The sequence below is a fragment of the Leptonychotes weddellii genome, chromosome 14, assembly GCF_054177405.1.
Source record: "Leptonychotes weddellii isolate Sample4059 chromosome 14, ASM5417740v2, whole genome shotgun sequence".
Classification (NCBI taxonomy): Eukaryota; Metazoa; Chordata; class Mammalia; order Carnivora; family Phocidae; genus Leptonychotes; species Leptonychotes weddellii.
In genome coordinates this window covers 57,248,131-57,270,513 of record NC_138382.1, presented here as the reverse complement: position 1 = coordinate 57,270,513, position 22,383 = coordinate 57,248,131, and the positions used below count along the sequence as shown (strand labels likewise).

Below are 22,383 nucleotides of genomic sequence, written 5' to 3'. Positions count from 1 at the left end.
AGCTCGAAATGTTTAATTGACTTATTGAGCTCTCTGGCAAGCTAAGTCACTAGGAAGCCTGTAGCAGTTTGGCTGGCAACGAAGAAGTGCGTGTGGGCACCAGTGATGAGAGGCCTCCTGGGGGAAGGGAAATCAAAACATATCCTTACCCTCTCTTGTTTGAAATCTGCAAAAGCACCATCTGCATATTTCTGCTTGCTCAAAAGCTGTTTCCTCCTCTCCTGACGTTTGGCACGCTTCTGGAATTCCTCATTGTGAATGTTCAAGTGTGAGGTCAGCTCCGCCGTGCTTTGCAGTTTGCTATCACAGTGCTTACACTGGTAGGCGGGGTTCGGCAAGCGGGGGCCGCCGCCCAGGATGACGAAGTCCCTCTTCAGGTCCCGGCTGTGGTGGTCAGTGTAGTGCATGCACAGCAGCTCGGCCGTGCTGAAGGACAGCTTGAAGCACTTGATGCAGCGGAACGGGAGCCACTCCATCTCCGGGGCTTCGCTTCCCTCCACCTCGGCGGCTTTCTCGAAGCTGCCTCTCTCCTCCTCTTCCATCAGCACTGGCTTCTCGTGCTCGTCCGCGTAGACGGCCGTGAAGTAGCCGCCCAGCTTGCTGGCGTGCTGCTTCTTCGGGAACACCCCCGGGTGGCGCTTCATGTAGTGGGACACGATGCCCTTCTTGCTGAAGGACTGGAAGGAGCACAGCGAGCACTTCTTCTTCTCGACGGCCCGCCGGAGCTCCTCGCTGAGCTGCGGGGAGTCGTCCTTGGGCGGGGACGGGATGATCACCTTGTTGGGCTTGTCGCTGATGGTCCGGGAGGCGGCCAGGCAGTGTGTGTAGTACGCGTCAATGTCGTGGCGCTTCTGGTAGTGGGCCGCCAGCCCTTTGCGGATGGGGTTGGTGTAGGCGCACAGGGCGCACTTGAAGAGGTTGTTCTTGCCCTCCGGCTGGGCGCGCACGTTGTTGTGCTTGATGCGGTAGTGCCTGGCGATGCCCTTCCGCGTGGAGCAGAAGTATTTGCACAGCTGGCACCGGAATACCGTGTGGGAGACCAGGTGCGAGGCAGAGAAGTGAGACGTGGACACGGGCTCCTCTCCCACCTCCTCCTCGGTAACGGAGACCTGGGAGGGGCTCCCGTCCGTGGTCACCTCGGGCTCGAGGGAGACCGGCAGCTTCGGGGGCGACGGGGAAAAGACATCGAACTCGGGCTGATTGTGATACTTCTCGTAGTGGATTTTGAGCTTCTCCAGAGTGCCGTGCGTGTACGGACACAGTTTGCAACGGTAGGCGCCGTAGCCTTGCTTGAAGATCCTGCTCGTCTCCTCCACGTCGTTCTGCGCCATGTCAGCCGGCTGCTCCACGTCGTGCACAAAGTCCTCGGCGGTCACCTTGATGGCCGGGTGTCGCTTCTGGTAGTGGGTCAGGACGCCGTGGATGCGGGTGTTGATGTATGGGCAATGCCGACATTTGTAGACGGCGCCTGGGTTAATGTCGATGTCCTGGGCGAAGTCGGCCGCCTTCACCTTCATGCCGGGGTGCTTCTTCCCGTAGTGCGTGAGGAGGCCGTGCAGGTTGTTATACTCAGACTGGCACACGGTGCACTGGTAGGGGGTGGACGATATGGCCGGGTTGGCCGAAGCCAGCTGCATGCTTTTCTCTGGGGAAAGCCTTGCGTCGTCCGGGCACTCGGCGTCCTGCTCGGGGAGCGGCGGGGGCAAACTGTTTTCACGGTGCCCAGGACCCACCAGCTCTTCGGCGGAGGGGGGGAGGGGATTCTCAACGGCGTCTTTCTCCTTGATGATATCCAGCAGCACCGACTCATCACCGTTCATGGCCCAGGGGTGGAAGGCCTGGTAGTGATTGGTGATGTCCCAGATGGACACGGCTTCAAAGACACAGTCTCTGCATCTGTACGTCTTCGCTTCCGCGGGCATCGCCAGAGAGGGAGGGGACGGGTCTGGCCCAGCCCAGAGTTTGGTGGCCATGTAAGTGTAGTCGACGTAATGCTCCGGGTGCCTCCTTTGGTAATGCAGGAGCAGACCGTTGGGCTCTGTGTGGGAGTAGATGCACCACTCGCAGTGGTAGCCAGCTTCTATCAAGCCATCGAGAAACGCCCACCGCATGATGGACGTGACCGTGGCCTTCAGGGCAGGGTGGTCTTTCTTGATATGCTTCCTCAGTGCATAGAAGTAGGGGGAGGTATACGAGCACTGCCTACACTTGAGCGCTCGCAGTGTAGCTTTGTCCCGCTCCACGCTGGAGGGGGCGACGAGCACACAGCCCGCAGGCTTCCTCTGGTTCCGGTCACAGAGGCTTCGGATGGTGGCCGTGTGCTGCCGGATCACATCTGCATTGGCCTTGAAGTCCCGGTGCTTCTTCTGATAGTGAATGAGGACACCTTTGACCGTCCGGTTCCCGTAATCACAGTGCTGGCAAAAGAACATCTCGTTCTCCACAGGAGGGCCGTCTCGCTCAGAGCTGCCACGGTTCAGCTGCTGCATGGGGGCGGGTGGCCGAGGGGAGCCTTGGGGCCCCTCGGACCCTCTCATCATTGCAGCTGTGGGAGGAGCCTGTCTGATATATTTGGCAGTGACCTTTATTTCTGGGTGTCTTTTCTGGTAGTGGACAAGCACTCCCACAACTGACCGATTGCTGTAGGAACAGTGTTTGCAGTAGTAAAGCTCAGTACTGAGGTCTGGTGGCGGGGGTTGTGGGGGGGGTGGGGAACCCATGTTGGACATTTTGGGAGACATTGGAGCACCCACCTCAAATGATAATTGAGAAAGGGCAGAGCCCCTGTCCACAGACACCATTCGCATGGTTTTCTGGATCCTAAAGTAGGAAGCCTTTTCTTCCGGGTGTTTCTTCTGATAATGAACCAAGACAGAATGCATGTTGGGGCTTGCGAACGAGCAAACGTCACAATCGTAAACGACAACGGTGTTAACCGAGGGGTCCTTCTGATTTTCACATTCTGGAGTAAAGGTCTTCGAAGGAGTGTTTTTATTAAACGTAGCTGGCAGACTGCCCCCGCGAGCCACGGGAGTGGAAGTCGCCATGCTCTTGGGGGCCGAATTCAGAATCTCCCTCAGTGTCTGGGATTCCGTATTCAGCCCTTCCTGCTGCTCCACGACATAGCTGGAGAATATCATTGCGTTGTTAATCTTGACCGTGGGATGCATTCTTTGGTAATGTGGCATCAGGCTTCGGACGTTCGGGCTCGTGTAGGAACAAAACCGACACCGGTAGATCAGGTCCGAATGGTCAAAGTTGAGTACGTTCATGGCTTCCGGGTGGTGTTCGCCGTAATGCTGCTGCAGGTCTTCAAAGTTGGTGTAGTCGATGTAGCATTCCAGGCACCTGTATACGGCACTGTGATCGTTGGGGTCCAAGATGTACCTAAAGCTGAACTTGATGTATGGGTGCATCCGCTGGTAGTGGGTGCTGACACTCCGGGCAGATTTGTTGTTAAAGTCACAGTGTTTGCAATAGTAAAGCCTTCCGGAGTCACCAAAGTCTGTGTTCTCGTTATTGTGCTCTGTTCCATAGATGGGAGTCTGGGTGTTCAGCAGAGCGGTACTGGAAACCTGGTGATCTTTCAGGTTTGTCGAGGAGCCGTAATAGTCCTCTTCGTCTTCAGAAAGGGTGAGCTCAATCTCAGCCCCGTTGGTGGCATTGTAGTCGTGGGCGACGCTTCTGAAGCTGGGCTCCTTCTGGGGCTCCCCGGCGTCTCTCGCCCAAATCTGTTGGGCCGAGAAGGACGTGGACACCTCCATGACCGGCTCCGTCGGCTCTTCCTCCCTGTCCAACTCAACCTCTATCTCCACTTCGTTGTCCTCCTCTTCCTCCTCGTCGTCCTCCACATTGATCACCGCGTCCTCCTGCTGTTTTGTTTGGTTGATTTTGCTCTGCAGGTTGCTTGCTATCTCGTCGATCCTCGTTCTCTTCTTCACGGGCGATAAATCTAGGGGAAAGTCGTTAGCGAGCTTCCTGGAGGCCTTGGCTACAAAATTGTTCTTGGAGGACAACCCAAGAATTGAGGTCTGACTTTTCTTCACAGTGTTGCTGGAAGAGGGGTGGCTGTCCGTCTCACTCTCCAACGGCAGGCTTGAGGGCTGCCCCTCGAATTTTGGCAAGTTGTCGCAGAACGAGTGTTTGTGCTGCTGATGGACCCGTAGCCCTTTCAGAGTCGTGGTGGAGTAATTACACATGGTGCATTTGTAAGGGTGCGGGGGCGGGGCTTGCACGGGCGGCGGGGGCTGCTGCGTCGGCGGGGGCTGGGGCTGCGGCTGGGGTGGCACCTGGTGGGGGGGCTGTAGCTGCGGCGGCTGAGACGGAGGTGGCGGGGGCGGCGGCGGGGGCGGTGGCGGCGGGGGCTGTTGCTGCTGCAAGGGATCCAGCAGGACTCCTGACTTTCTGCCATTGATGCTTGAGCCCTCGTAAGACACGACCCCTTCGGTCAGTGGAGAAGCGAGGCTTTCGCTCTGGGAATTCACAGCATCCCAATCTGACGCCGTACCCGTGTGACACTGTTTGTGAGCCCCGAGCTTTAACGAGCTCTTGCAAGTAAACGGACATTCGTCACATTTGTAGACGGCAGTCTTTCCGGACAAGTGGATGTTTTCTATGTGGCGGGAGATGCTACGTCGATGCATAGTGAGGAAAGGACAAAAGGGGCACTGGAACCTATTCATGAACCTTCTAAACGGAATGCCCTTGGTCTCCAGCAACTTGTTGCCGTCCGAGCCCATCAGCTGCTCTGCAGACAAGCCCGATGTCTGGTGATCCATAGCATTCAAGCCATTCTCGCTGTCTAGCTCATTCAGCTCTTCATCAGAACTGGAGTCATTCAGCATGCTGTTAGTCTCCAGGTCAGCAGAGGAATTGGTCATGTCAGCCATTCCATAACGCGATCTCTCCGCCAAGTTAACGAGGCCAGAGTTGTGAGGGGACTTCGGCTTCATCTGAGGGTAAGACACGGGCGGAAACTTGGAAGCAGATGAAGAATTGGGTCTCATGATGGAGTTACTGATGGAGCCCCGGAAGTTGGAGACATTAGCGCTGGGCAGCTCCCGGCTTGCAGCATTCATGGACAGATAGGTGGAATTGGAAGTGGGGCTGGGGGCGTTTTTGTTCTGCACGTCAGGGAGGTTAGTCCCTTCTTGCTGCTGTCGGAGGCTGGAAAGGATCTTGACCATGCTTCGATGCTTCTTCATCATGTGGTCACACCAGCGTTCTCGGCGGGGGGTCTGGTAGCTGCACCACTCACAGCAAAAGTTGCCTCGAGACTTGGTCAAAGGCTTGACCATGGACTCTAGGATGCTGCGCTCCACAACCTCTGCTGGCAGTTCCTTGCAGGGGTCCTGCAGGGACACAGGTGGGACCACGGGGTCTGGTATCGGAGCAGGGGCAGGGAGGGGAGCAGTGGTCTCCTTCAAATTGTTTTTGTGATACATCTTCTGATGCTTAATTATTCTCGCCCTCCTAGGTGACTTGTATGTGCAAAACTGGCAAGAGAAGACCTTTCCAAATCCCTCGTGCATCATGATATTATAATTTAAGGATCCTGGAACAGGGGGGCCCGCCGAACTCCCTTCAGCTTGAGCTCCGTGGACCTTCCTTGTGTGTTCAATGAGGAGGTTTTTCGACCTGAAGTAGCGTACGCAGAACTTGCATTGAAAAAACTTGTTTGTTGGTTTGGGATTAGGGGCAATATGCTGACCGTAATATCCTGGACTGTGGCCATAGTAGCTTCCGGTCCCCAATGCAGTTGCATTTTGACCTAAAGAAAAAGCATGAGGTAAGTGAGAACAGAAAAGCAAACAAAAGAGAATTAAGAAATTCCATCACGCAAATCAATTTTTCTTTTCAATTATTCTTCATTAATAAACATCACATTCAAAAGTCCTAACATCTCAAGATGAGGCCCTGAAGAGTATTAATGAAGCATTCATGAACGTACACATATCGCTTCTCACAGATGAAGACGCAGCATTCAGCTTTAGGAACGATACTCACCTCATCTCCACTAATGTGCCCTACAGCTATAAAAAGATGCATTTCACACACTGCGACTTTCATCCCAGAATTCTGCAAGGTACTGTCCCGTTCTCCAAATTGAAAGGAAACTAAGAGACATAAGGAAGCCGAAAGGACAATAACGTAGGACACTCAAGAAGAGAGACATGACGCCCAAATCGCAAAGATGGCTTGCAGAGAGCAAGAAACTCTGAAGAAGCCACACACACCAAGGCCCACGGCTACAGGCTAAAACTAGAGGAGAGTGATAGGACGTATCAGATACGCCAAGAATCGGTGAAGATTTACCTGATAAATCCTCTGCGATCACAAATTCGTCCTTTATAGAAGAATACTCCACCTCTGTCTGATTACTGGCATTCATGGACCCGGATCGTGGCTCATTAGCATTGTCTTCAGCAACATCAGTTGGCTGCAGAAATGCCGTGTGGACATCCTGAATGTGCGCCTTGAGATCTTCGTAAGATGGGGCTCTGAAGTCACAGCCATCACACTGTAGCACCTCCATGATCTGGGCCTACCTTCTCACATTAGGAACCTGTGACAGAAGTCAGAACACAGCGTCTGAAGAACTGCCCTGGTTGCACATCCCAAGTCGACAGGGCTACAAGTCCATTAACAGAAAAATGTCTAGTATCGGCAGATTTCTCTCACTGAACTTTGCCAGTTGGAACACCGGCCAGAGAAACGCAATCAGACATACTAGGGATAGTGTCCTTGAGTTCCTAACTTCAAAGGAGGCGGGGGGAGCCCAGATAAACATTTTCCAGTTTGATATAAATACATCTCCAAATGCCATTGGTCAAGGGGACCCTTAACAGTTCAAAAGTTTTAGTAGTTTCTGAATTTCTTGACTGAATTTAAATTTTTTGTTAAGTCGATATTGACTTTGATTCTGGCTTGGACCCAATTTTTTTTTTTTTTTTTTTTAACTAGAACCTTCTCAGAAGTGAAGAGGATGTCTGTACAGAAAAAAGGACAAATTTCAATCATCACTAGCGGTTTTAATATGAGAACTTTGATGTTTCATCCCCAAATGGTGAAATAGTACTCAACCTTGCACTGGTGGTAGAGAGAGCTTTTATTATGCCTTTTATTATTCTAATATCTTAACTGATATTGGGGTACGCTTCTTTCCTCCTTTCCCCAAACAGTTTAGTTGCATGTGTGTGCGCGCGTGCGTGCACGTGTGTATGTGTTTCATAAGCTAAATGGTTATTTTGCTTTTTACTACCTACCAATTATAACCTAACAGCTTCTCCAATCTAATTAAGTCATAAACTATTTCTCACGAGATTCTCCAACCACCAACTTCAGATGACAATCCGGTTTCTAGTTTAAAGTTGCACCTTGGTACCTTGGTTTACACTAAGATAACAGACACAGTTTTGAAGAGGGGCTTCTAAGTTGTGACTCTTCTCTTTTCCTACGTCTCTCCTTCACAAACGTGAAGTGTATACTTGCCTGCCAAGAGCCGTAAACCTGGGGTAAAAGCAAAACTTGCCCAGGTACCTTCACTCTGTTCTTCACTGGGTGATTGAGAGACACAGATAGCTTCCCACTAACTCAATGGAGAGGCTCACCATTAAGCAGTTAAGAATGTATTAGAAGGTATAGTCTGTCCCATTGCAATACACATCTTGAGTTGAGATACCCGGTTATTATCTTAATCAGTGAGTTACTTCATTGAGCTCACCACAAACTCTACTGAGTCACTGTAATCTAGAACCAGATGTCCAAGAACTAAAACTGAAGCCAAATCTTTCTATACTTTCATTGTACAGCAACTTTCAATACTTTTTATGGCAAAGGGTAAATTGTTTCTGCAGGAGGAACAAAGTCAAGTAATATGTCCAATGTAGAGAAAGGAGCCATTGCGGGAGGATTTTCTATGAAAGAATGCTGCTGCTGATAGCCTGCTAAAATAACTTCTGGCAAGTCCAGCTCTGGACAGACTGAGCTTGCAGAGTGAGACACAGATATTTACCTCCTCTTCTTTCACCCAGCAATTTATCCTTTTCCAATAAACACTGAACTGTGCACCAGAGTCTTTTCAGCTAACGAAGTCTCAATATTCGAGATACACAAGCTTTTATGCCTAAGCACCAACCCAAATTGTGTGGAAGAGGTTGCTATCAGCTCTGGATCAAATTACAGCAGTCACCGAGGCCCCACCCCACTTCTCCTTTCGCACAGTCCATTAGACCTGAAAACAAATTTTTCCATGGTGCAGACGACTCCTGCATTTAGAACACTTCACAGAAAAAAGCAGATCATCCAGTGTGCACTCCCCATCCCCCAAGCCTAGCCCTTTCATCTCAGCCAAACAAGCCACAGCTCTGCTGAATGTGTTTATCACACTTTCAAGAGATAGGAGCCCCTGCGTCACTGAAGCTCTAAGACTCACTAAGCTGCCCTAGTCCTCTGAGCTTTAGGAGCAGCCATTTTAGCTCGGAGCTTCTCTTCCGTGCACAACATGGCTTCTCTGGGATTCTGCTAGGCTGACAATCAGAAATGAGCAGTAGAAGAACAGGCTGGGCTCCTCCTATGCTCTTCTCCTCAACAAAGAATGAACTGTTTTCATTGCTTTCCGAAAAGCAGCACCTTTCTCCTCCTCAAATGTCATTCACCAAGATCTCCGAAGGTTCTTTTATCCCATGATTGATAAGCCTGTTCTTTAGTCCCAGCAGAGCTAACTGGTTATTGCAGGACGATCCTGGACCAGACCCTGTTCTACAGCAGGATTTGGGGGTGGGCCGGGGGGACCTCCAGAATGCCTTGGCTTCTTGGGACTCGTCCTTCCACACACAGAAGACATACCATCCGACTCTGCTTGCCAGATTCCAAAGTCTAATGACCTTTGTTAATCACCAGCCAGTCTGTCTGCATCAGCAGACCCTGCCAACAGACACACCCTTCAACACAAAGGCTGTAGCTATTCCTTTTAAAAGAGGTTCTCTGAAAGCTCCATTGTGTAGCCCGAGAGGAAAACAAAATCTCTTCCCTTCAAAACTTCAAGCCTTTAGAAATAATGCAACAAAAGGCTTTCTGCTGTGTGTCTTTTGGAAATTTTGAGCCTGGTTTGCACAACATCAACAAAAATTATGGTTCTGCACAAGGAAAGCAGGGCACCTTCAGCGTTAAGTCATCCACCCAGACACGAAATTCATCTCTCTATACAGTTCTCTAATATCTTGGTGTCTTCGGAAGCTGTTATCAAGGATTCGAACTTCGCTGGATGCAAACACAAACCAACAGTCTCCTTGTTCTGCTACAAAGGAGATTAAAGGGTCATGAGATCAGAAAAAAAAAAAAAAAAAACCAAACACCACTGATTTGGAAAAAGAAGAGATGATGAAAGTGATTTCCTAATGGGTTCTAGCTTTAATGTTGTTGCAGTCTCTACCTCAAAAATAGCTCAGAGCCTTAGAAGAGGTTAATCTCCAGGCTGCTGAGAGAACCAGCGTCAGGTACAGCTGAATGGCCTTCAATTTGATGTCGGCACCAAGCACGTAAAGGAGGACAGAGCCTCCTTGGAAAGCCATTTTGCCTTTTTGTACACATTTCTCCTGAAGATGCTGACAGAAGAAGAAAACAAATTTCCAGCATGGCCTAAACAATCAAAGAAACAGAAACTCAATGTGTTTATGAGACCGAGGACGTGCACACGTGGAAGAAGTAAGAGTGGGAGGAGAAGAAAGGAATGGGGGAGGACAGGAGACAAAGAAAGCCGGACCGGAGGATGACCCATCCATCAACCAGAGTAGGTTTTCACAGCAGATGGTAATCCTCTGAGAAACCCACAACGAGGAAAAAGAGGAGAACGAAGCTCTGCATATCTGACTGCTTCATCCACCCAGAGAGAGCAGCAACACTCAAAGACTCAGCTAGACACTGATCTGCTCCAAAATTATGATTTAAAGCTAAAAGCCTTGATCTTATATCTACTTACTTCATTTAAAAATATTGTCATAATGAGATTAGCAATACCTCCCCCCCTTTCCCCCCACTGACCCAATCAGCAAAATCAAAAGCAGAATAGGAAGCTTTAGAACTAACTAAAAAATGCTATTTCAGAAGGTCATCGGGTGAGACTACAAATCAAACAATCACCCCCACTCCTACCACCCCTCCCCCAGGCAGTATTCCCAGGGCCCTCAAGGTCAAATAGGCATCAAGGACTAGACTCTAAACACCACCCACGAGGAGACCTGCTCCGTGAATATGGATTCTTCTCTAATGCCCTAGTGCCGAACGTGGTCAGTCCTCCTAACACGCACGAAACCCCGAGACGTTTCAAAGTATTCATTGCTCTTCAGTACCACTTATTACCCGTTGCTGGTGTGTTCCGTTTCCATTTCTAGTTTGGGGATTTCCAAAGGTGGGGTTTTGATGAGAAACCCTAAATCCAATTCTCCACATCTGACAAGCTCTTGAAGACATAGTCAAAGACAAGCCAAAGAGATTTTGCTCAAGATCTGGAATATACACAGGCGAAAGGGGAGAGGGAGATGATGGACACAGGCTGCTCTCTCATTTACACCACCTGCACACCCACTTTCTGTGCTCAGGATCCCAGGGAGCATGATGCCGCGGTGAAGGTGAAAGGGGGCGATGCGCAGCGTCATGGCATGTCCTTCTCCCGCTCACAGCCCAGACGTAAGGGGGAGGCACCCTTGATGGTTCACGGTGTTCTGACCACCTGGCCACCATCAACCCTCGCCCAGGGCAGCTTGGCGAGCACGGTTCTCGAGGCTTGCATAAACATGGTCTTCAAGTCAAAGTCCCAACTGTCTCCAGGAAGTGCCCGAATTAAAACATACAGGCCTTGCCTAGATCGAACCTGTTCTCTGACTGAAGGACTGCAGACCAGAAATAAAGCCGGGAAGTGCCACAGCCACGGGGATTCAGCGGCAACTAATTATAACCTTCAAAGCCTTTGAGAAATAGAACCAGAAACACCATAAGGTGCTTTTCCTCTGTCCACTCCAGAAACCTAGTTTCATTTATAAGACACCGAGCTCCCCAGTTCTCCTGAATCACAATTCTAATAAAAGGTTTTAGTTAGCACCTGTTGTTTGTGCTTTTCTTACTTTCCAGTGAATGGAAAAACCAATTATCCAAGGACTGGTAGTGGAATGCATCAACTCTGGAATAGTTCAGCTAGAAAAACAGAAACATCAGGAACCTGCAGATCAGTCTACGAAATGTATTTGCAGATTGGAAAGAGCCGAGAGGGTGAGGTCAAAGAGCTATGGGGCGTGTTAGGAGGTTAGCACTTCTAACCCTAAGCCCCAGCACTGCCATTGGGAGGAAAGAAGAATTTTCATGCCAAGGATGAAAAATGGGGGAAAAACAACTAACTCAGCCACTTGGGGATGTGGGTTGCTACTCTGACAGCAAGGGGTGTTCTATGTCACTACTTATCACTTACCCTTGTCATGGTCAAAGTGGCAGTTCTAGTAATTTAAAAATCATTTAAAGCATCTTTCCAAACAGGACTGGACTGAGAAGAAACTGAGGTGAAACTTCCTTTCAGGAGCAGGAACAGTATTTGCAGGATCAAGGTGACAAATGCAAACGAAGACTATCTCTCTCTCTCTCTATGAAATAATTAATTTTACTGATTTCATTTGACCTCAGATATGAGCATGTGCATTCCAAATTTGACAGGGACTCTGTCTATCAGAGCAGAATCAGCCCCTTCTGAACAAGCACAAATGATTTATGTACTCCTCCCATGTTTAGTTAAAAAAAAATAAAATAAGCCAGCAAAATAAACCAGCAAAGAACTCCTGACAACAAGCTACCTCCATCGAGCCCACAGCATTCAGTACCACTATAGATCCTGGCTCGCCATGTGGTGTCTTCAAATGTCCTATCAAATGTTTATACTGTTTGCTACATGATCTAAGCAGTTCTGTGTACTCTTGGCAATTCACCATACTAATGAAAGGTTTAACATATCAGGGAGGATAAATAATTAAGGAATTCAGAAGGGAGACACAGCTGTTCTTCAAAACCAAATTTTCAGAAGAGAAAGGATTAATTTGCAATCACATATGTAACCCCCAATATGAGACTAGATTTAAATACTAGCAGAGAAATACCAGGAGACCCCGAGTCCTGCCAATGTGCATCACCTCTGTTCTATGTGGTCAGCCTGGTCCATCTGTGGACCTTGCACATCAGCACAAGTCTGAAGCAGGCAATCTACAGATTAATAACCCACTCGCTTTCTGGCCAAAGATGGTCCTTTTTAGGTTATCTCTTGTTTCAGCTTTGTTCTGCATCAAGTTTTCAAGTGTTACAGGGCATGTTGAGTAGTATTTCATAACAGATGCCTTTGGGATCATCATTAAAATGAGATGAGCATCCAGGGATATAATCTAAGTGACTAAAAAAACTGTCAGATATGTAAATAAGAAGCAGTTCTGGCTGAGTGACCTGTTATGAAAGCAGGTAGTGAGTGTCTAACACAGAAAGAGATAGTACATACCTTCTGGAGAATTCATGCATTCCTTTGCAATGATATAAGGCTAATTGAGGCCAACAAGCCAATCGGCAGCCTGCCAGCTCTCCTGTCCTTAGAAAAGGAAGCGTGTGATTTGAACAAGGAGATAAAAGAGGAGAGAAGGGACTAGAAAAGAAAGGGAGGAAGCAGGGTGGTATCTCAGTAGCTTTAGACTTCATTGTCTGGAAAGGGGAACCTGCAGTTGGCTAGATAAGTCTAATTCTGAGAAGTGTCCTGACAATATTCTCCTTGAGAAACAAAACAAACCAAGACGCCTCCTCACACTAAAATGCTCAAAACGCAACCGTGACAAATGGGATCCCAGCTCATCTTGTTCTTTCAAATGATGGAAAGGCATTCTTGGTGTTGAGTGAATTCTCTGAAATGTCATGGGCCCATGAGGAAGTTCCATGGAAACTTTGAAGCCATTCTTGCCCTAGCATTGAGACCAAGAAATTAACTGATTTCTCTCCTGGAGGGCCAATCCGCACCCAAACGGCAGAGACAGAAAATCACGGTGTTCCTTTAGAGACTCTTCAGAATGCTGGCTGGGTTTCTACAGACTCTTTCACACTACAAGAACCCTCATTATAAAAATTGTAAAATTAAAGGGAAGTTGCAGATACGCTGCTGGGTCTTCATTACAGAACTGATTGAGACGCAGAGTAAGCAGAAGTTGCCAGTGAAACTCATCTTTCACATCATGAAAGACCAACTCATGCATCGAGTAGTACCTCCTCTGTGGATTTGAAAGCCCGAGTGACCTCAGGCATTGGGCATGTCTTCGTGGCCATAATTGTTCCTGGCGCAGGTCTGGCCAAACACACAAAGTCTAAATTCCACAGTTTCAGTGAATGGATCCAGAAACCATCTTAACAATTTACCTTGTTCTCTATGACCACTCAGAAAAAAAACAAAACAAAACAAAACCAAAAACGGTGTATGGCTGTTGACTTGTGGAGAGGATAAGAAAGTTTTGCTATGAAAACTCTTTTATTTAGGGGAAAAGCCCACAAAAATCCCAATCTAATCCCTCAGACATTTGCACATTGCCTTCTGTACACGGTTCGCTCAGAAAATTCAGGCAAGTCACTTCCTTTGGATGAGAATTATCCCAAGTTTGCCCATATCAGTGGCGCACAAGGGCCAGATCCAAATGCTGTGATGACCTCTCCAGCCTCATTTCTTCTATCTGACAAAACTGACTGCGCAAGCCTGGCACTTGGGTCTGTCTTTCTCCAGACCCTGGTTCCTGATTTAACTACCCTGTCAGGATGAAAGCCCTCAGCAGACTCCTTTCTAGAAAGGTAAACGATGGCTGGGCTGTGTGGATCATGAACACTTTCAGATCCTCCTGCCCAAGGAGACTGTGGCTGTTTTTTGTTTGTTTGTTTGTTTTTCTTTTCTCCTCTGGTCTCCACCTATAGCAGAAGCTATCAGAAGCTGGCCTTCCTCCTTATTAAGCTAACCACCTGGCCCATTCATATCCATTGGTTGTTCCAATAAACTAATAGAATCTTATAATAGGGGAAAACACAGTATATATTTATGTATGGAACTGGCAAATACCCAAGAATTAGGAATTAAAAAAAAAAATGACAGGCAAGGAATTTCTTTTCTCTTGCAATCTCCAATCTATGTTCAGCAAGTTTACTCCTAAAAATCACTGCACCCCAAGAACTTCTAAACAGAAAGTTAAGACATTTGTTTGCCAACCCAAGAGTAGAGTTTATCACCATGTGAAAACACTAGAATGCTTCTATACTCCGCCAAGCCCCACATTCCGTAAACCCTTAATGATAAATCTCATTTTTGCCCAACAAATTTAGTTTTTTCAGTTTATTTACTATTGGGTTGTTCTAAAAAAAAAAAAAAAAAGAAAGAAAAGAAAAGAAAAAGAAAAAATGACAAGGATACAGAAATGCCTATCCAGCAAGTAAAAGAATGTTTCCAGCAGATGTGACGACTCTGCCTGTCCCGTTCACCTTGAGCAAGTCTTTCAAAGCCTTTACTGGGACATTTTGCTAAATGAAGACATTAGATTATGATAGTCAACCTTTTTATACAAAAAGGGAGTGTTTTACAAGTTTTCCTTCTCATCTCTGAAAGACTTTTTTTCTGACTTAATTCACTCCTTTACTTTTATTATTATTCAGAGACAAATAAATGTGCAGTTTTATATGGCTGATGCCTCATCACTGAAGTCTGGGCTCAAAGGTTCTAACCTCTAAGAGGCATTTCCCTGACAACTCCATCTAACATTTGCTGACCCCCTTGACTCCCCTGAAATCGAGCCCCCTCTCCACAACCTTGACCACACTCACCTTCTCTCTACCACATTCCACTGCTTTATTTCCTTCACTGTTGACAATGATGCCTATTTGTGGTCTGTCTTCCTCTAAAATATAAGCATTCTGAGAGCAAGTCCATGCCTATCTATTCAAATTGGTATCTTCAGCACTGGGGACAGTTCACATAATGGGTTCAGCAAATGTGTTGAATGAATGAATGAGTCAGAGCTTCTGAAGATTCCAATCAAACATAAAAAGAGTGGTCATGAGAATTAGATTCTTCTTCTAACCCTGTGTTAGCATAGAGCAGTGGTGGTCCCAACCAGGAGCAATTTTGCCTACCCCCCCACCCCCCACTCCACCACCACCACCACCACCAAAAAAACCCAGGCTAGGGATATTTGGGAGTTTCTGAAGACATTTTCAGTTCTCACAACCAGAGACTGGGGTGCTACTGGCATCTAATGGGTAGAGGCCAAGGATGTGGCTGAACATTCCACAAAGCACTGCACAGTCCCCATAACTGTGGACAGAATGATCTGGTCCAAAATGTCAATGGTGCAGAGGCTGGAAACCTTTTCACCAGTGGTCGGTCTGTGGGTTATTTTCAGTCTCTGTATATAACCCACCTGCCTTTTTAGTCCTTGCATGGGGTCCTGGCCAGGGAATCTCTGACCTAGATGATCAGCAAATTCTCTCTCAACTCAAAGATTTTATGATTCTATGATTCTAAATGACCTAGTCTTCAGGTCATAGATCACGAGTCTTTAGTTTTATTTTTCTGATTTGGGTATTTTACTAAATGTAAGATTAAGGTGCGTGACTGGTCCATTTTTCTTTAATGACAAGGCCCTTGCACTGCTGATGGTCCCAGGCATGGGCTTTGAGGGTAAGGGGCCAATGTCATTAAAAATGGTCAAGTTCAACACTTAACATGTGGCCTCCAACTAAAATTTCTGAGGAAAACATCATGCACATATTCTCCTCTTCAATATGTAAAACTATCTTCTTTCAAAGTGGTGGGGTCCCAGGCTATTCAAAATCACTCTTCAGAGGATTCTTATACCCCCAGAGCCCAGCACAGGTCTGGTCCTGATGAGAACTGCTGTATGCACGAGTGTATGCACACCTGCTTCTCAGAAGAAGACATGCCAGGGGTACCAACTGAAAGCTAAATATTTAGGAACCTAAGCAAGTCCAGAGAACCTCCAATGACCAGAAAAACAAAACTGAGTGTTATACAACACTCCTCCCCACTCCAACTGATGAAACTCAAGAAGCCACATCATAATGATTAGCTAACTACTGGGGTACCAGGAATTCTAAGTCTTCACTTGTCCTTGTATTTGAGTAAGTGACCATCTTCCTGTTCCTCATCATCCATGGGGAAGGTGCTCTGGCTGCATCATTCCACCCATATATTTATAATACCATTAAGTTTCCCTGAGCTGATGTGACACCTGGCATCATTACCTGGGGCTATTCTTGAGATGATCTGGTTGTCTTCCCTCCACAAAAACCTTTTAATTCTTGTTTGCAAGGATTCTGGAAAGCCTGAGGAAAAATTCTCCCCTATAGCTCAAAACTGTATAAACATTTTCAGTGGAGGGAACTATAACGGAATTAGGTAGGAGCAGAATTTTCTCTCCTCTGCGTCCCTGAAAAATATTGAAACAATATATTACTCGTGCCTTCCTTAAGTCAAATGGAAGAATTCACTCTAAAAGCTAATTACCTATCGGTTCATAATGTCCACTAGAGAGGAGATCTTAAAGACCATGCAGATCAACCTGGTCCAATGTCTTCACTTTTTAGGTAGGGAAACTGAGGCCTCATGAAAAATAACCTGCCCAGGGCTTCTAGAACACAAATTCTCTGAAGCCGGAAAAAAAAAAAAATCTTTCCAATTCCATAATTTGGGAAAGGAAATCAGCAGTAAAGACACTCTATAAATGTTATTCAGCTCATTAACAGCTATTCACACTTAAAGTCCATGCCCCATATATCCTCACTAACAAGAGCCTTTCTTCACTGGGGAGGCCAACTCCAGAATAACCTCCCGTGTTTCCTCTGCTCTGAATTCTACACTCAGGAGAGTAACCGAAAAGGTGCAAAATCCATCGTCTGCAGTGTGACTGTTCAAAGACCTTCTTAGGCATGCAAACAGTGTGTTCCTACTTTGGAAACACATTTGGAAGACTGAAAGTTGCTGACAAAGGTATACACAGAAGAACAAGAGCTATAACACTGAATTATCTTTCTTCAGAATCCAACCTCATGGAATCGGAACAAGGTTATGTAGTAGCTTTACGCCTGCCAAATCTACCCCATGAGAAACACCGTCTTGTTTCTTCTGGAAAATGTGCACTGCCAACAAAGTCACTGCAGAGGCCAGCTGAATGAGTCCTAGGGGTATCTGGAAATATCAGGGTCAGTTCTTTTAAAATGGGAAGGGGAAGAGCAGTCAGTTGGACGAATGCCTGGCAAGGAAGCCAGTCTCCTCGTGGCACATCTAGTGTGTGGCTCGGACCAATTAATTCCAGAACACTGCTGATACCAGGTTTTACTTCAAATTATACATTATGTTCTGAAACCAACCACAGCTTGGAATATTTTACCTCATATACATATATACGTATGTAATTATCTTCTATTTATCTATATTCCTAGTAGACATCTATACTCATGTATTGGATACAAAAAAGTCAATGCATCAGAAAGGCTGGGAATCATCTTTAACTTTTTAAATATTCCCCATAAGGGTCTCTTACAAAGGGTCCCTTATCGTAATGAAGAGAATGGTTTAGAAATCAAGAAGATGCTGAGATCTCTACGTTTGTTCATGTTTTCCTCCCTATGGAATACTTTTACCTACATTTTGATGGTCCAAGTAATCCCCCTCATTTAGGACAATGATTCTCAAAGGGGGGTTCCTAGACCAGCAGCCTCAGCATCATCCAAGAATTTGGTGGAAATTAGTTAGTTCTCACGTTCCTCTCCAGACTTAATGTGTCCAAAAGGGCCCAGCAATCTGTATTTTAACAAGCCCTCAGGGAGATTCTGATATCCACTCACGTCTTAAGATTAAGCTCAAATCTTCCCTCCTATGAAACAGTCCCTGAGACTAGGGCTACAATGGTAAATCCCCTTCTCCAATGTACAGGGAACCCTACTTCTAAATGCTGTTGATTGAATGACTACAATAATAGCTACGCAGTCTTCAAAGAGCCTAAGAAAGGACCAATGTTTGCAAATATTTTACTTCTTATTTAGCAGTTAATAGGAATACACTAAGTTGAAGAATCCAGCATCAGAAACTATGGAGAGCACACTCATAAAAGGCAGAGTTCCTGTCTTTGAATCAGTGAATATTGTGGCCAATACAATGCTCGTATTGATATTCATCTCCCTTAAAAACTTCAGAACAGTTCAATGACATGGTGTCCTTGATATTTGTAAAGTGGGATGTGGCAATCCACAAAGGAAAGAATTAGAGTATTTTATCCAGAAAATACTAAGAGCTGGGTAAATCCTCAAAACCCGAGATTCTTCCATGACCAGGAGGCTTTCATGATCAACAAAATCGTATTAGGAAACACCTCCAAACTTGGAGTGGTTATTTGATTATCTCACCAAAGCTAGAGTGCAGAGCTAAATCTGAAGTAAGAATCAACATCTGAAAACACAGATGTGTTTGGAAATCCCTCAAAGGAAGGATATGTGCTTTAAGCTAACTAAGGGACTCCCAGAAAAAAATGGTGGCTAATTGTCTCAAACTGCAAACAAAGCCTTGGCTGAAGGAAAAGAAGGAGGACAACATAAAACAAAGGGGAAACAAGTTTGGCAACACCAAAGCAACAGACCAATGGGACCCTCAAATCAAAAGCAGGACTTAGAAACAGAGTTCAGAGATAAAATTCATCAACTGTGTCTTGCCTAGGAACCTAACCACGGGACCATGGTAGACTGCTCAAAGGGCACAGAAGTTAAGACAACCCATCAAGACCCAAACTCAGGCTCTGAAAGCAGAATTGAGCAGGACTCAAGGAGAGAATTTAAAGAGGTATTACCCTCCCTAGTTTGGGGGCCAAGAGCAAGTTCTGATAGTTATGTCCCAACCAGAGATAAATTAGAAAAAAATGAACTCAGGTTAAAAAAAAAAAAAAAGGTGATAGAAAGAAACGGTATGGAAAAGACCAATGAATAATCTATTTTGAAAGAACAGGATGCAGAAGAAAATTACATACAACAATTAACAGAGATCCTATGAAAGAAGAGATCAAAGATAAGATGATAAGACATCAGAATGAGATGAAAGGGGAGCTGGCAGTTGAAGAAAGAAACTGACAACAAAAATAGTATCATTGCAGAACCAATAAATATATTAAAGTAGTAAGAGACAAAATCCACAAACCAAAAACAAAGTTGATGATGTGGAAAACAGTCTTCAAAAAACTGCACAAAATGCAGAGGAAAAGGACAAGCAGATGAAAGCAGGTAGAGAAGATGACAGATAAGAAGGTTTGAAAAAACAGAGATCCAACTACAGATAAAAGGTATTCTAGAAGTAGACAGCAAAACAAAACAGAGCAAAACAAAATATGCTCAAATCTGTGATAGGAAATAATTTTGTTGAAATAAAGAAATATCTGATGTTTCGGGAAAATATAACAGAGAATCATCAGATTGAGACATATTGGTAAAGTTACAGAATTTCAAGAATAAACACTAAATACCATAAAATTGAGATATTTTTAAATTAGTCAATTACAGGGGGGAAATTCAGGACTTTTTCTTCACAGAAACATTCGGTGACAAAAAGCAGTGAAGAGATGTCTACAGAGGCTTGAGAAAGAGAGGAGCATTTTTAGTATTCAAGTTCCCAACTAACTCTGCAACCATGTATACAAGTAATAAGAAAGCATTTTCCAATCAGCAGAGTCAAGGGATGCTGCACTTACTAATAACTCTCCTTCAATATCTACTCAATGATGGAAGATATCCAACCAAGGGAAGATTCAAAATTGAGATCTCAAGAATATGGAATGTAGAGGTAAACAGATGTGAACGCTGAATCCTCTTTCATCTAGAACTAAGACTGAATAATTCATAATAATTGCAAAACAAGATTATAAACCCTTCAATGTAATAATTATAATAACAATAAATTACCCCATAGAATATCAATAAATTGCATAGAATTGGGAAAATCCTTAAGCATAATAACAGAAACAAAGAGGTAGGCATTAGAGGATAAATACAAGTGGGAGGAAAATTCTCAACTCTCATAGTAGACCATAAAAAAAAATACTAGATATTGCTTCCTTCTGAAGTTAATAAATCCCCAAATAAAGGTATAAAGCACATTAAAGTCAAAATTTAATTAGTAATAAAAATTAAAACAGACAATGTAGCTTTTAATTTTTTTAATCAACACAGACCATGTAGTAAAAGACGAGGACAAAGGACATTGCACAGAAATATACTAGTAATGAAATTAATTAGAATCAAGTGTATATGTTATATCAATAAAGGCAATCTGGATAAATCCTCCCATGGAAAATATCCCCAGAGTAGATTCAAAGACAAACTCTAATTCCATTTGGTGTATAAGAGACACACATAGTAAAAAGACAAAACAGTTTGAAAGTTGTAATAATGTAAAAGATACATCAAGAAAAGAAAAAGTAGAGATCATGATTAATATTATTCAAAGTTAAACTCACAAAAAAGTTTTTAGGCTTACCTTTAATTTTTAAAGAAAATTAAGGATAAGAAGCAGAAAATTTTCACAATATAAAGGAAAATAAATTATAATTATAAAAGTTGAAAGATGAACACTTAATGTAAAAAAGTACAATTCACAATGAAGATTTATCATGAATATTTACGCCCCCTAACATCACCAAATAAAGGAAAAAAATCGCAACAAATAAAAGAAGAAATAGACATAAGCACTTAATAGATTAAATGAGGAAAGCCAACTAAGAAAAGAATTAATAGTCAGAATTCAGTTAAGGGATACATTTCAAATTCTATATCCTAGATATAGAAAACACATTTTCATTTCAAGCAACTGTGGGACATTACAAAGATTTTCAAATGCCCATGGAGGTTTACAGGAGTCTATCATGTCATAATTAGCAGATAATAAATTATAAATAGAAAAAAAGTCCATCACTTTTACTTATAATGCAATAAAACTTGGTGGGGGGGGAATGACAAAAAATTCCAAACACTTGGAAAATTCTGTCTAACATTCTCCTCAACAATTTCCGGATTAACCAGAAATGAAAACTCAACTATAGAATGTGACTTTTAAAATGTTATGTATATAAAACACACAATTTAGTAAAAGCTGTACTTAGAGGAAATTTCATAGCTCTATGAAAATTGCTAATCAAGAAGAAATAATTCTTATAAAAATCAAGAAATGATACTAAACAAAAGAAAGAAATAATACTAAATGAATGAAACATCCAACACAAGTAAAAAGAAAAAGGAAGAAAAGTGGAAGGATTTAATTAAGATTAAGATAGAAAATCAGGGGTTAAAAAATAAAAAAACAATAAAACTGACCAAGTAACCACAGTAAAAAAAAAAATCTAATACCATATAAAATTAAATAAAAATCTCTAGCTAGCCTAATAAAAGAAAAGGTGTGGGGGGGAGGGGCCACAAATACAGAGAATTAAGGATAAGAAGCAGGAAATATTCACAAACGTAAATGAAGATAAAAATAAACTATATTTAGAAATTTCTATGTGCAACTCAGTAATATTTATAAACCTAAAAGTAATGGATGATCGTCTAGAAACATGTATCACCAAAATTAATCCAAGAAGAAACCATACCAATGGAAGACTAGGAAAGAGACAAAGAGCCAACCCAATCACCAGAGAGCCTTCAAAGAATCAGTAAATCAGATATTTCTGAAATTGGTCCAAAGTCTAAAGCATTAAGAGTTTCATCAATGTATTTCCAAAGCTAGTGTAACACAGATAGCAAAGCTTACCTCAAAACAATAATCATAATGTTAATAAAAGCAACCAATATACATATAAATATTGAGGCAAGAATTCAAATAAAATCCAAGGGCACATTAAAGGAATATAACTCTATGATCAAGCGAGATTCACTGCAGGAAGGCAGTATTTCAATACCAGAAAATCTATACTGCACTACATTAAGCAGTCAAAGGAGAAAAAATAATTTGATCAATACAGAACGGGCTAGACAGCATTTGATGAAATTCAGGATCCATTTCTAATAAAAATGGTTTAGTAAGATAATATATGGATACATACACACAACTCAGCATCATGCTTAACGATAAAACATTAAAAGAATTCCAGTTAGGGGCGCCTGAGTGGCTCAGTTGGTTAAGCGACTGCCTTCGGCTCAGGTCATGATCCTGGAGTCCCTGGATCGAGTCCCGCATCGGGCTCCCTGCTCAGCAGGGAGTCTGCTTCTCCCTCTGACCCTTCCCCCTCTCATGTGCTCTCTCTCATTCTCAAATAAATAAATAAAATCTTAAAAAAAAAAAAAAAA

The 22,383-nt window shown here is 44.2% G+C and overlaps 1 protein-coding gene across 13 annotated transcripts in view; it reads right to left on the bottom strand.

Annotated features, from left to right (window-relative positions):
* The window catches only part of ZNF462 (zinc finger protein 462), a 119,413-nt gene that overhangs the window by 72,866 nt on the left and 24,164 nt on the right, over positions 1-22,383 (bottom strand). For 5 of the 13 annotated variants that reach the window (XR_014140102.1, XR_014140103.1, XM_081803323.1 and 2 more), the window contains exons 1-2: positions 6,316-7,019; positions 150-5,770 (exon numbers count right to left, since the gene is read on the bottom strand). Coding sequence is in view for 8 of the 13 variants with exons in the window: in XM_081803323.1 (XP_081659449.1) it covers positions 150-5,770; positions 6,316-6,535 (5,841 nt within the window). In the remaining 5 variants the exon portion in view is untranslated. Of the gene's footprint in view, positions 1-149; positions 5,771-6,315; positions 7,020-22,383 lie in introns of those variants that run through there. The other 8 variants (XR_014140099.1, XR_014140100.1, XM_081803320.1 and 5 more) reach the window with 5 other exon arrangements.